Source organism: Pteropus vampyrus, unplaced genomic scaffold, assembly GCF_000151845.1.
Source record: "Pteropus vampyrus isolate Shadow unplaced genomic scaffold, Pvam_2.0 Scaffold212, whole genome shotgun sequence".
Classification (NCBI taxonomy): domain Eukaryota; kingdom Metazoa; phylum Chordata; class Mammalia; order Chiroptera; family Pteropodidae; genus Pteropus; species Pteropus vampyrus.
Genome location: NW_011888993.1, coordinates 951,034 through 963,264, shown reverse-complemented (window position 1 = coordinate 963,264; position 12,231 = coordinate 951,034). Strand labels below are relative to the sequence as shown.

General features: G+C 59.7%; 2 protein-coding genes across 4 annotated transcripts in view; one reads left to right on the top strand and one right to left on the bottom strand.

Moving 5' to 3' along the window:
• TLE2 (transducin like enhancer of split 2) overlaps positions 1-7,295 on the top strand; it is a 23,668-nt gene extending 16,373 nt beyond the window's left edge. Inside the window, exons 13-19 of the mRNA XM_011372701.2 lie at positions 1,379-1,455; positions 2,250-2,499; positions 2,718-2,965; positions 3,102-3,249; positions 4,847-4,997; positions 5,641-5,717; positions 7,026-7,295. Of these exons, the coding sequence (XP_011371003.1) occupies positions 1,379-1,455; positions 2,250-2,499; positions 2,718-2,965; positions 3,102-3,249; positions 4,847-4,997; positions 5,641-5,717; positions 7,026-7,133 (1,059 nt within the window). The 3' untranslated portion in view covers positions 7,134-7,295. The remainder of the gene's footprint in view (positions 1-1,378; positions 1,456-2,249; positions 2,500-2,717; positions 2,966-3,101; positions 3,250-4,846; positions 4,998-5,640; positions 5,718-7,025) is intronic.
• Positions 7,296-8,550: 1,255 nt separating this feature from the next.
• On the bottom strand, positions 8,551-12,220 carry TLE6 (transducin like enhancer of split 6). 3 transcript variants are annotated; one of them, XM_023538087.1, is made up of 10 exons: positions 12,001-12,220; positions 11,873-11,895; positions 11,372-11,611; positions 11,236-11,273; positions 10,504-10,756; positions 10,160-10,410; positions 9,730-9,871; positions 9,256-9,406; positions 8,947-9,023; positions 8,551-8,787 (listed from the first exon to the last, which is right to left on the bottom strand). In XM_023538087.1, exons 1-10 carry the CDS (start codon positions 12,182-12,184, stop codon positions 8,683-8,685), a joined length of 1,464 nt encoding a protein of 487 aa, XP_023393855.1. In that variant the 5' UTR covers positions 12,185-12,220; the 3' UTR covers positions 8,551-8,682. The 3 variants fall into 3 exon arrangements, with proteins under 3 accessions (XP_023393855.1, XP_023393854.1, XP_023393856.1); XM_023538086.1 differs by having other exon boundaries at positions 10,160-10,756; XM_023538088.1 differs by lacking the exon at positions 8,947-9,023 and having other exon boundaries at positions 8,621-8,787; positions 10,160-10,756.
• Positions 12,221-12,231: the final 11 nt, after the last annotated feature.

The following is a 12,231-nucleotide window of genomic DNA, read 5'->3' as shown; positions in this document are numbered from 1 at the left end:
GGAGGTTGACCCTCCTTGAGATGTTGCCGGATGTCGGGTCTAAGTTTTGAGAGATGAATAGGAGTTCAGAAGCTGAAGAAGGACAGAGGAAAGCACGTCGGCCAGCAGGAACAACATCTGTGAACGTCTGGAGATACGACAGGGTGTGGCGAATGCTGTACCAGAGCACGGGGTCCCTTGAAGGACAGCGGGAGGCAGGATCTGGGTCCAGGGTGTCTGACCAGCTGTCTTTGTCTGATCTCGCTCAGCCCTGAGAAGCCCTCTGACCCTGTCCAGTCCCTTCACCACGTCCTTCAGCCTGGGCTCCCACAGCGCTCTCAATGGGGACCTCTCTGTGCCCAGCTCCTATGTCAGCCTCCACCTGTCCCCCCAAGTCAGCGGCTCAGTGGTGTATGGACGCTCCCCTTTGGTGAGTCCTCAGGGTGGGAGATGCCAGGAGGTATCAGCAGGGCCTTGGGGCGGTGGGGGGGGTGTGGGGGAGCGGGGAGGAGGAGCCAGTTATGCAAGGAGAAGCAAGGGAATGGGGAAAGGGAGGGAGGCCTGGCTTAGCAAGTGCACGGGAGAAGACAATCTGGGGGTCTCAGTAGCCCCACGAACGTCATGCAAATCAAAGTGACCGTGACTAGAAAAAGTGACTGCGATTATGCTGCATAAAGAGGAACAGGGAGCCCAGCATGGGAGGGGAGCGGCCCATTGATTCCTGGAAGAAGCTGCACAGCTTCAGCTCTGATTTTTAATGGACTGTGACAGTTCTGGTAGGTGAGAAATGAAGGACTAGCCGAGGGAGAGGGCTGGAAGCGATGCCCCATGAGGAGGAGCTGAAGGAATGAGGCCTGAGACCCCTGAGTAGGGCTGGAGGGAGCTGACGGGGTCTGCGTGGGCCCCAGAGGGCAGGCAGTGGAGTGAGCTGTCCCAAAGTGGATCAAGATGCTTACTACTGGACATGCCCAGGCCCGAGGCATTTACAAGAGATATCATGGAAAAGGGGTCAGCACATGTTTTCTGTAAGGAGCCAGAGAGTGGGTATTTTTGGCTTTGCACACCAGCCCCTGCCACCACTAACTACTCGACTCTGCCTTTATAGCTCAAGAGCCACCATAAAGCACATATAAATGAATGAGCGTGGCTGTGTGCCGATAAAACTTTATTTACAAAAACAAGCAGGGGGCCGTAGTTTGCCATCCAACTCTGGGACTCTAGGAGTCCCTGGACGGACACCTTGGGGTCCCCTCATGTGAAAGCTCTCGTACCTATAGCATGGGAGCGGAGAGGGCATCTGAGCTGTGCTGGGAGGGGCTGGAGAACAGACGGGAGCATGGGAGGGCGCGGCCGTGAGTTTGCGTCCTGCCCTGCGACACGCCCCTTTGCATTTTGGCAGATGGCCTTTGAGTCTCATCCACATCTCCGCGGGTCATCCATCTCTTCCTCCCTGCCCACCGTCCCTGGGGGAAAGCCGTGAGTACCGGGTGGGGCTCCGGGCCCCACTAAGGGGCTGACTCGGTGGGCTGGGGGCCAGAGTTCCCTGCTGCCTCTCTGGAAAGTCTCTTCTGTAAGATAATGGGGCCTCCACCTACCTCAGGTCTACCTGCCCCTTCTCCCTTCTTACTTTTCTCTACAGAGAGAGGCAGGTAACCAGCAAAATTTAGACCAGTGGTTCACATCAGAGCTAGATTTTGCTGCCCCAGCCCCGGACACTTGATAGTATCCATTGAAATATTTGGTTGTCACATTGCATGCTTCCAGCCTCTAGTGGGTGGGGGTCAGGGAGGCTGCCAAACACCCCACAGCTCCCAAGGCGGCCCCCCACGTTGAATGACCAGGCCCCAGGTTTCTGCCCTCAGAACAGCAATGTTCTACACCTGCTGCTGTCTCGTCCGACTGCCATCAGCTCCTTGTGCCTTCTGAGCACTCGAAATGCGGCCAGCGCAACTGAAGAACTGAAAATTTAAATTTATTTGAATTTAACTGGCCACTATTGGACACCGTGCTCTGGAATTCTCAGGGCATCTTCGTGGGCAAACACTAAGTGCTTGTCGACCATGCGACAGGCCACCGCCCTGACCCCTTCCTCTTTTGTACCACGCTGACTGTCCCACGCCCGCTTTGATCACGTGGCCCCCTTTCCTAAACGCACGGGGGCAGTAGGCAGGGCGCGGGCACCTCACTGCTCTGCAAGACGAGGGTGCAGAGGTACCCCACGCTCTCCGGGACGCCCCCCCCCCACGCGTCATGCCCACCTCCTTGTCCAGGGCCTACTCCTTCCACGTGTCTGCCGACGGGCAGATGCAGCCGGTGCCCTTCCCGTCCGACGCGCTGGTGGGCGCGGGCATCCCGCGGCACGCGCGGCAGCTGCACACGCTGGCGCACGGCGAGGTGGTCTGCGCGGTCACCATCAGCGGCTCCACGCAGCACGTGTACACGGGCGGCAAGGGCTGCGTGAAGGTGTGGGACGTGGGCCAGCCCGGCGCCAAGACACCTGTGGCCCAGCTCGACTGCCTGGTGAGGCGGGGTGGGCGGGGCCTGCACGCAGGGGCGGAGCTTGCAGGGCAACGGGGCGGGGCTTATAATCCAACAGGCGGGTTTACAGACCCAGCAGGGGCGGGGCTTGTGGGCCAGTGAGGCGGGGCTTGTAGGCCAATGGGGCGGAATCCGCTTCTTCGACGGGGGAAGACAAAGCTGGGGGACCAACCCCACACCCCGTACCTCTCTTCTACCAGAACCGGGACAACTACATTCGTTCCTGCAAGCTGCTGCCCGATGGCCGGAGTCTGATTGTGGGCGGAGAGGCCAGCACCTTGTCCATTTGGGACCTGGCGGCGCCCACCCCCCGCATCAAGGCCGAGCTGACCTCCTCGGCTCCCGCCTGCTACGCCCTGGCTGTCAGCCCCGACGCCAAGGTCTGCTTTTCCTGCTGCAGTGACGGCAACATCGTCGTCTGGGACCTGCAGAACCAGACCATGGTCAGGTGGGTGGCAGGTGCCCGGACGTGGGGCAAGCCCCTGCCTCCTTCCCTTTCGTGCTGTGGGGGCGGAGGAGCGGCCTGGGAGGGCGCTGGAGCAGCAGCGACTCCAGGAGGCACGCCTGGGCCCTCCTCCCTCCAGGCAGTTCCAGGGCCACACGGATGGTGCCAGCTGTATTGACATTTCCGACTATGGCACTCGACTCTGGACAGGGGGCCTGGACAACACCGTGCGCTGCTGGGACCTGCGTGAGGGCCGCCAGCTGCAGCAGCATGACTTCAGCTCCCAGGTGTCCCACGGGGCCGGCGGGAGGGGGATAAAGCTCCAGCAAGCCCGCCTCCCTTCCTGTCCCCCTGAGCTGCCCACTTCCTGCTCTGTGTCCAAGTACCTGCTCTGTGTCCATCTTTCCCGTCCTTTAGACACAGGCTTTCCCCTTTATTCTCCAAAGACAGATACACAGAACCATAGAGGACCTGGTTCATAGTAAGCTGTGGGGCTGCTAAGACCCTCAGATCATCTTCCCAGAAGCTCTTGCCAAGCCATTTCCCCATTCTTTTGTCTCTCCTTGTGTAAGCTGGTTTCTCCACCCAGCCTTCAACTTTTGACCCTACCGAGAGCTTCTGACCACCCCCCACCCCAGGACTCACCGTGGGGGAGCCGCTGACCTGAGGGGACAGGTAGAGGTTGACACAGGAGCTGGGCACAGAGAGGCCTGTGGGACTCCGGGCTGAAAGCTGTGATGAAGGGGCCGTTCGGAATCAGAGGGCTCCCTGGGGCTGAGCAGAGTTGAGGACAGGTGTCAGATACCCCGGACCGATCGCATCCTGTCTCCCACTGCTTTGTGGGCAGGGCGCCAGGTCCTTAGTCTGTTACTTAAGGCCTCCACGCTGCAGTCTCACACACGCCCTGCCCTGGGACACCTCTAGACCCCCCCCACTTACTGTCACCTCTGGCTGACATGCCTTTCCCCTCCTCACTCCAGTTGGTCAACTACTCATCCTTCAAAACCCAGTCTGTCCCCCTCCTTGAAGCCTGGTGGTGGTGGGGGGGTCGCTCCCAAATTTTGCTCTACCTTCTCTTCAGCTGAGAGTTTCCTTGATAATGAAACCAGGGATGAGGTAGACATAGCTGTCCATGCCCTGTTTCCGAAGCACATGGATTGCATACGTATCGGGGGACCCCATGCCGAGTGTCTCCCATCCCACCGGGCTCCCCTCCCCGTCTTTATCCAGGGACGCTCCTGACGCCAGGAGAGAACATGTGAAAACTTCCAGTCTTTTCTCTGCTGCACATTCATGGCTGTTTTCACACAGGTCTTATTTGTCAGTTAAGCCTTTGAGAGGTTTCAGACGGAACGGGGCCTTCGTCCCCTTTCTGCCTCGCTTGGGGTGGGGCACGGAATGAGGAGGCCACCAGGTCCTCTCAAATGAAAGTACAAAGACGCGTCGGCACGTGGGGAAGTTCCAGGCTGGGATTCGGAAGGCCTGGTCCTTCACGAACCAACGAATGTGCTGCATCGTGACCTTGAGCCAGGCAGTGGCCTCGGCTTCCCCCCCACCATCTGCTCAAGGGGAGCCACTGTCCTCCGGCTGCACCCCCCTCCCTCCGCCCTCCCTCCCTCCCTCCCTCCCAGAGCTGTTGTGCGTTCAGAGCAGATAATGGATGTGAGGCCCCGGAAGGGCTTCTGTGTAATGCTGATTAATATTAATGATTTGACATGCAGTTGCCTGCTGCTTCCGGGCCCTGGGCCAGCTGCCTCTCCACGCGGGGCCGGGGGCGCAGCAGGAGAGCCCTGGACCTCTCACCTCCCCCCAACCCCCCTCTTCTGGGCGTCCCCCACCAACCCAAGGGGTTTTTGATCACACCTCTTCCCTCTTCACCCCCAGATTTTTTCCCTGGGCCACTGCCCCAACCAGGACTGGCTGGCTGTCGGCATGGAAAGCAGCAATGTCGAGATCTTGCACGTCCGCAAGCCAGAGAAATACCAGCTACACCTTCACGAGAGCTGTGTGCTGTCTCTCAAATTTGCTTCCTGCGGTGTGTCTGCCTGGGGCTGTGTGGGACTCCGGGCCACTGGGGCAGGGTCGCCAAATGCAATGCAAAACCAGAAACTCACACAAGACAACGGACAACGAGCAGGACGCTTAGTTAAATCTGAACCCCAGATAAACAACAAATAATTCCTTAGCATAAGTAAATCCCAAGCATGCACGGGACATACTTATGCTAAAATGCAACTAATTTATTGGTACGAATATATCCCATGGGACGTTCTTATGCTAAAAATTTTTTTTTTTTTTTTTTTAGCATAAGTGTGTCCTAAGTATTGCATGGGACGTACGTACACTAAGGAAGAATGACATAGTTGGGACACAGCTACGCTAGAGGCGATGTGTGGTTTGTCGAGGCTGGAACGCGACTGGGCACCTTAGACTTTGTCTGGCCAGCCCTCTCCTGGGGGTTCCCGCCTTCTCCAGGGCCAGATGGAGCCCCCGGGGCCTTGACTTCAGCCCTCTGGAAAATGGAAGGATTCAGTCTCAGTTCCTTAAGGGGCCTCATGTCTCCCCAGTTGAGGGCAGAGTTGCTTGAGAGAGGCGGGGCCCGTCTCACCCCTGCCTGCCCCTGCAGCCCCGGCTCTCTTCAGGCCCTCCCTCCTCACCTCCCCCCTTCCGTCCCCCAGGGCGCTGGTTTGTGAGCACCGGGAAGGACAACCTGCTCAATGCCTGGAGGACTCCCTATGGCGCCAGCATTTTCCAGGTACTGGGGTCTGGGGCCCCCCAGCCCTGCAGGACACCATATGCTCAGGGGCCTCAAGGAGACTACATTGGCGGTTAGACAGAAGCGCCTCCCCAAGTCCTCCCCTCACCCGCCAGCAGCCACCAAAGCAGGGTGGGCAACCGTCAGCCCCGCAGGCCACGGGCCACATCGGCGCACAGCCTGTTTTGAACTGTGGTAAAATACACGTACATAAAAGTTGCCATCTTAACCACGTTGAAGTGCACGGCTCAGCGGCATTAAGCACAAGCACATTGCTGAGCCACCGTCCCCACTGTCCAGAACTTTCTCATCTTCCCAAATTGACCCTCTGGCCCCATCAAACACTCACTCCCCTCCCCTCCCCCAGCCCCTGGCTCCACCATCTACTTCCTGTCTCTATGGATCTGACTCCTCCGGGGACCCCCTATGAGTGGATCACACAGTGTTTGTCCTTCTGTGTCTGGCTGCTTTCACTGAGCACCGTGTCCTCCAGGTTCACCCACGCGGTAGCCGGTGTCAGAATGTCTGTCCTTTTTTAAGGCTGTCTGGATGGACCACGCTGTTTAACCATCACCTGTTGATGGACACGTGTTTCTACCTTCTGGCTATCCCGCTGCTGGGAACGTTCACATACGAGTTTTTGTGCGGACACATGTCATTTGTCCCGGGCACGTAGCTGGGAGTAGAATTGCTGATAACCGTTTCATCTTTGGAGGAACCGCCAGACGGCTCTCCAATTTTTTTTCCATTCCCACCAGCAGCACAGAGGGTTCAAAATTCCCCCATCCTCACCGACACTCGTTATTGTCTTTTTTTATGATAGCCATCCTCGTGGGTGCGGTTTTTATATTTTTAAAGGGTTGTAAAAAAAAAAAAAGTAGAATATGTAACGTCGATTTATTTGGCCTCTGGACTTAACTGCTAAAGAAAGACTTATTTGGACTTTAGGCCAAACCTGAGTTTATTGCTGGCCCTACAGAAGCTTTGCTGCACGCTTAGCCCTCTGCTGTGCCGCCCTCCTGCCTCGGACACACCCTCTCTGAGCTTCCCAGGAAAGGGCAGTGCTCCAGGTCCGTCTCTTGGATAACGGAGGGCCTGCTCTTCCCAGGGGCATCTAGAAAGGCTCAGTTCTGGTTCCGTTGTCTGTCTCAGCCCCCCCTTGACCTCAGGCTCGTTCTTGGCTGGCGCTGGCCGCTCACCGCCTTGCCCCTTCCCTCTGTCATGCGGGTGGTCAGGAGCTTGCGCCAGCCTGTGCCAGCGTCGGCCACGCCTCACCTCTCCCTTCTCTCTCTCCTCCCCTCCCGACAGTCCAAGGAGTCATCCTCGGTGCTCAGCTGTGACATCTCTGGGAATAACAAGTACATCGTGACGGGCTCGGGGGACAAGAAAGCCACCGTGTACGAGGTGGTCTACTGAACCCCCCTTCCTGCACCCTTGACCCTACTCCTCGGGGTGTCCGGGACAGGGACCCCACATCCCCTCTCCAGTCGTACCTGTGGGCGCCGAACCTCATCTGCTCTCTGGCCGACCCCCCATACCTTCCCCTGCTGGACGTGGGGCCGGGAGGGCAAAGGGACTTTGGGAAATAAATGTATTTATCACAACTGCCTCTGTCTCAGGCGGGGGAACCGGGCACCATCGCTTTTGTTGGGCAGCCGTTACTGAGGGACGGCCACTTTCCAGCTGTGTGATGGTGCATCAGTGGCTTAACCTTCTTCCTAATCTGGACAATGAGATTATTCATTCTGGGTGTGACAGGAGTGAGTGTGCTGTGGGTGGCGTGGCTTGTTACACGTGCGACAAATAGCCCCCAGGTCTCAGGGGTTGAACAGACGTTTCTCACTCCTGCCTGTGTGGCAGGTGGGGTTCAACTCCAGGTAGACACGCAGGGCTCCAGGATGGTGGAGGGTTCAACATCTTGATATGTATTGTCAGGATCCGACACAGCAAGGAGACAAGTCACGTGTGGCTTTTAAACGTGGCCCAAATGTCCCTTAGTGCCAGCCCTTTTTATGGTGTCACCTCAGACTGCCCACACACAAAGGGTGCGGGATTACAGTGGAGCACGTGACTATTGGGCGGTGCAGTCACATTTCCTTTGAGACCCGAAGGTAACTCCTAAGAGCCTGACACACAATGCCTGGCCCACGCACTGTCACAGCAAAAGTCCCAGTCCCAGAGGAGAAGGTGGCTAAGCCGAGAGCCGAGGGAAGAAAACGGCTGTCGGGAATGGCCATGAAACACAGGGAACAGCATGTGCAAAGGCTCAGAGGTAAGGACTCCAGATCAGGCTTAAGCAGAGGAAGTGGTGACTAGTCAGGTCTGGGTTCTGGAAGCTCCGTGGGCTGCAGTGAAGACTGTGAGTTACAAGGGACTGGGGGGGGGGAGGGGGCGGGAGTAGGGATGCTGCTGGGGGCTTCTGGAGGGAGATGGCAGGGTGACAGAGTCACTGGAACTTCTTTATGGAGAAAGATAATTCCATGGCTAAGGAATCGACCTGTCAACGCCATCTGGGATGCTGCTTCTCCTAGAAGGACAGGTGAGCAGATGGCGATCTTGGGGAGTCCCACAAAGAGGGTGGACCTGTCCTGGTGTGAATGGATGGGGTGTCTCGGGAAGGACCGAGGCCCCCGCCCCTGGAATCGTGCAGGAAGTGGCTGGGAAACATTTCCCCGTGGCACGCGGAGATCGGCTGGGGAGCAGGAAGGAGTGATCCCACTATTCCCTCCCACGACGGGGGCAGTCTTTGGTCAGATTCTCAGACCTAGGGTCCTTCTAAATCTCAAAGAAATGGCCAGGGGACAGGACAAGGAACCGGATCAGCTCTGCTTATTCCAATGGCTTTATTACACGTGACAAAGACCACCGGGCCCCCCACCACCACGCCCCTCCACCGTGCCCTCCTGTGCCTGGGGGAAAAAGACCAAATAAAGGTCTCTGAGTTGAGATGACATGGGCAAGCCCCTCAGTACGTGATCTGGTACACTGAGGCGTGATCCCTGGACCCCGTGACGACCAGGCGGTTGTTAAGGGACACGTCACAGCACGTGATGGAGGAGGTCTCGGGTACCTGGGAGGGTCAGGGAACAGAGCAAGAAGGGCTCACTCACCTTTCACCTTAACTCTGCCTGTCAGTTCAAATATGGCCTCTCTCTCTGGGGTCTTTGCTTTGGGACCTGTGGGCTCAGGCTGAGTGTCGAAGACACCTGAGCACCGCCCACCCCGGTACCTGGAACACCACGGCCCCCTTGGGCATGCTGTAGATGCTGGCCAGGTTGTCCATCCCAACGCTCACCCACCACTGGCCTGGAAGGGGGCAGAGAGGCACGGGGTCAAAGCTGGCAGCTGAGGGCAAGCCCTCTGGGGATCTGGGACACGGAGGGAGCCCCTACTTCCCTCACGACAGAGAGGCTCCTGCCCACAAAGGGTGTGGGGGGCAAGGACGGGATGGGTCGAGCCCAGTCCATCTGAGTGAGGCGGGCCCTATGGGAGGCCAGGGGCCACGGGGGACTGCCCCCACCCACTCCTGGCCACTCACCCAAGGGGGAGAACTTGAGACCGAGGATGGTGCTGTCCTTACAGCCCACCATGTGCTTCTTGCCCCCGCAGGTGGGTTGCAGCCACTGCTGGCCGTTGGCTGTGCCCACCAGAAGCCAGTCCTCCCGGGGGCTGGGGGACATGCTTATTATCTGGAGGTAGGTGGCAGAAAGGCACCTGGTCAGGGCCCCGCCTGGCCGGAGGCGGGAAGGAGCGCAGGGGCCCAGCCTGGGGGCCAACCACCTGCCTGCTTCCTGGCTGCCCTGATAAGCAAGCTCACAACTCTGAGCCTCAGTCTGCTCATCGGTAGAGTGGGTTGGTCTAGAGCATGTCCATCCGGTGTCCCCTGTCCCTCCCAGCATCACCGAGACTTGGGGAACCACTATGCCCACCCTACGCTTCCACATCCACCTCCTCCTCTAGCCTGAGGCCCAGCCGCTACCTGGCCAAGCAGGCCCCAGCCCGTCCTGCCCACCTGGGACTCAAATTGGTGTTCCTGAGGCTCCCCGGTGGCCCTCAGGTCCCAGCACCGCAGGCAGGCGTCTAGACCCCCTGCCCAGATGTTCTCGCCTTTGACAGAAATGCTCTTGGCTCCATTTGGGGGGCCCAGCAGGTCCCTGGCCAGGAGACGGAGGGGGTCGGGCTGAGACTCTGAGCTTTGGGCCCCAGGTGCGTCACCCACCCAACCACTCCCAGCTGGCAGATGGGGACAGTGAAGTGAACAAAAGGTGCCTCTGCTGGGCTTTGAGGAGACAGCCCGGCCCAAGTTTCAACCTGGGTCTTTGACTCTTTCGGATCTAAGTTCAAGCAGGCAAGGGGCTTTCACCTGGAGACTGCTGGATCCCTGCTCGGGGGGCGAGGTAGGAAGGGGCTCTCAGGCTGACCTGCCCACCCTGGGGTCACACCTGACCATGCTCTGGTCCCGCAGGTCCCAGATTCTGATGGTTCCATTGGTGAAGCTGGCAAAGGCCAGGCTGTCCGCCGGGCTGGCAGCCAGGGCCTGGCAAGTGAGGCCTGCGCAGGGCAGCTCAGCTCTCACGTGTAGGGAGGGTGCCGTCAGGTCCCACACACTCACACCAGCCAGGTTGTGGCCACCCGTCAGCAGGGTGGTGCTGTTGGAGAACAGCAGGCAGGTGCGCAGGTAGGCCCCGCAGGTCTGGGGTGGGCAGAGGCCAAAGTGAGCTTCTTCCCCTGCGGACAGCTCTTCCTGTTCGCAGAAGCCCCACCTCTGGGCCAGCCCGGACCTCACCTGCACCGGCAGGTGGCTCTCGGGTAACCTGTCCTCCACCACTCGGCGGACCAGGCTCCACACCTTGACGCCACTCCTGCCGCAGGTGAACGCATGCCGCGTGAAGCTGCTCACCGCCGTGGCCAGCACAGGCTCTCCGTGTCTCAGCGTGCGCACCCTCTCCATCCTGAACGGGACGGCCAGCTTCTTGGATTGGCAGGGCAAGGCATCCGGCCTCTTCCAGGTGTCTTCGAATTCCTCGGGGTCCCAGAATCTTAAGAGAGGAGGCCTCGGGGTCACCAGCCTGCCTGGGAGCCCCTCTGCCCAGAGGGGGACCCACCAAACCCCAGAGGGGCTCTGTTCTGTTTTGGGTGTGGTGGATTTCCCACTACACCACCCCCTTCCCCCAACCTTCGCCCACAACCCACCTGGAAAACTCATGCCCATCCCTTGGGGTCCTAGCCATCACACCTCTTCCTCTGGGCCAGCTGCCCCTCGCCCAGCTGGGCGCCCCCAGCCTCAGCCACAGGTTGAAACTGCAGGCATCCGGCTCTGACACAGCCCCCCACTCCCCATTCCAAGGCGAGGGGGGTCCTTCCTCAATTCCCTGAACCTGGGCTGGCTGTGTAGGGCAGGGCAGCACTGTGTGAAGGGGCGGGGGCGGGGGCGGGGGCGGGGGAGGGGACACCCACACCGCTAGACCCCTCTACTCCCTGGGGACAGAGGTACTGAGAGAACAGAGCCCACACTCACATGGGCTTCATGAGGCGACAGACTCTCCCAGCAGGCTCCTGCGGTGGGCCGAGATCACAGCTAAGCCACGCTGGCTCCCTCTGCCCCAGGCCTCCCGACTTTCAGGGGGAGATGCCGACTCAGGCCCAGGTCTCACCTGGCCCACACGGGAGAACGTCCCCCCTGGTGCCATGCCTGGCCCTGTGCCCTCTACTCGGGAACCCATGGGGGAGCTGTAGGTGGGTGCCGGCGGGCTGAGAACTGGGCAGAGACAAAGGTGGGTGAGCATCGCGCATGGCCTTCTGGTAGCCGGCCGCCCCCTCCCACTGGGGTTACCCGAGGCGTCTTCGGTACATGGTTCCACTCCTGAGTAGCACGGTCCTGGCTCCCAGCTTTGCTGCCCGTAAGAAACAGGGTGATCTGGTCAGCCCAGGGGTCCTGCCCGGGTTCAGCCTCAGAACCGGAAGCCTTAGGGAGGCGAGACGTGGCAACCACCCCAAGTGGCATCCTCCCGCGCAGGCGGAGCTGCGGCCAGCCTCGGGGCACAGTCCCGAGGCCTCGGAGGGCCCGCGGGTGGGGGAGGCCGACCAACCCCACAGGAACCTGAACGCCGCCCCGCCCCCCACCGGGGCCCAGCCAGGATAACCCACTCGCTTACCAGGCCTGGCATCTGTTCTGTCATTACGAGACCACAGGAGAAGAAAGTGACAGACACAGGACAAGGTTCAGTCCGTGCTGCCTTCCACGTGGCCGGAGGCCGCCCCTCCCACCCTTGGGGAGACTCACGCCTGTGTCCTGGCCCGTCCACCTTATTGGGGTTCCGAGCAAAAATCTCCCAGAGTTGCAGGGTCAGGATATCGTGCCAAAACTGGGGCTCCGAGTCCCAGGATGGCTGCGTGGCTAGCTGGTGGACGGGGGCGCTGTCCACTCCGGAGGGCCGCTGGAGCCAGTCAGATGACTTCCTGGCCATGATGTCTTCGAAGGCTGGCCCCTGGAGACCAGATGGCTGCGGGGGCT

Bases quoted from the DNA above. Each gene is read 5' to 3' on its own strand.
- TLE6 (XM_023538086.1), bottom strand. From the start codon at position 12,184: ATGGCCAGGAAGTCATCTGACTGGCTCCAGCGGCCCTCCGGAGTGGAC. The intron at 11,896-12,000 runs GTGAGTCTCCCC...GTGGTCTCGTAA, and splicing joins GGACGGGCCAGGACACAGGC to TGACAGAACAGATGCCAGGC. The intron at 11,612-11,872 runs GTAAGCGAGTGG...TCTTACGGGCAG, and splicing joins CAGAACAGATGCCAGGCCTG to CAAAGCTGGGAGCCAGGACC.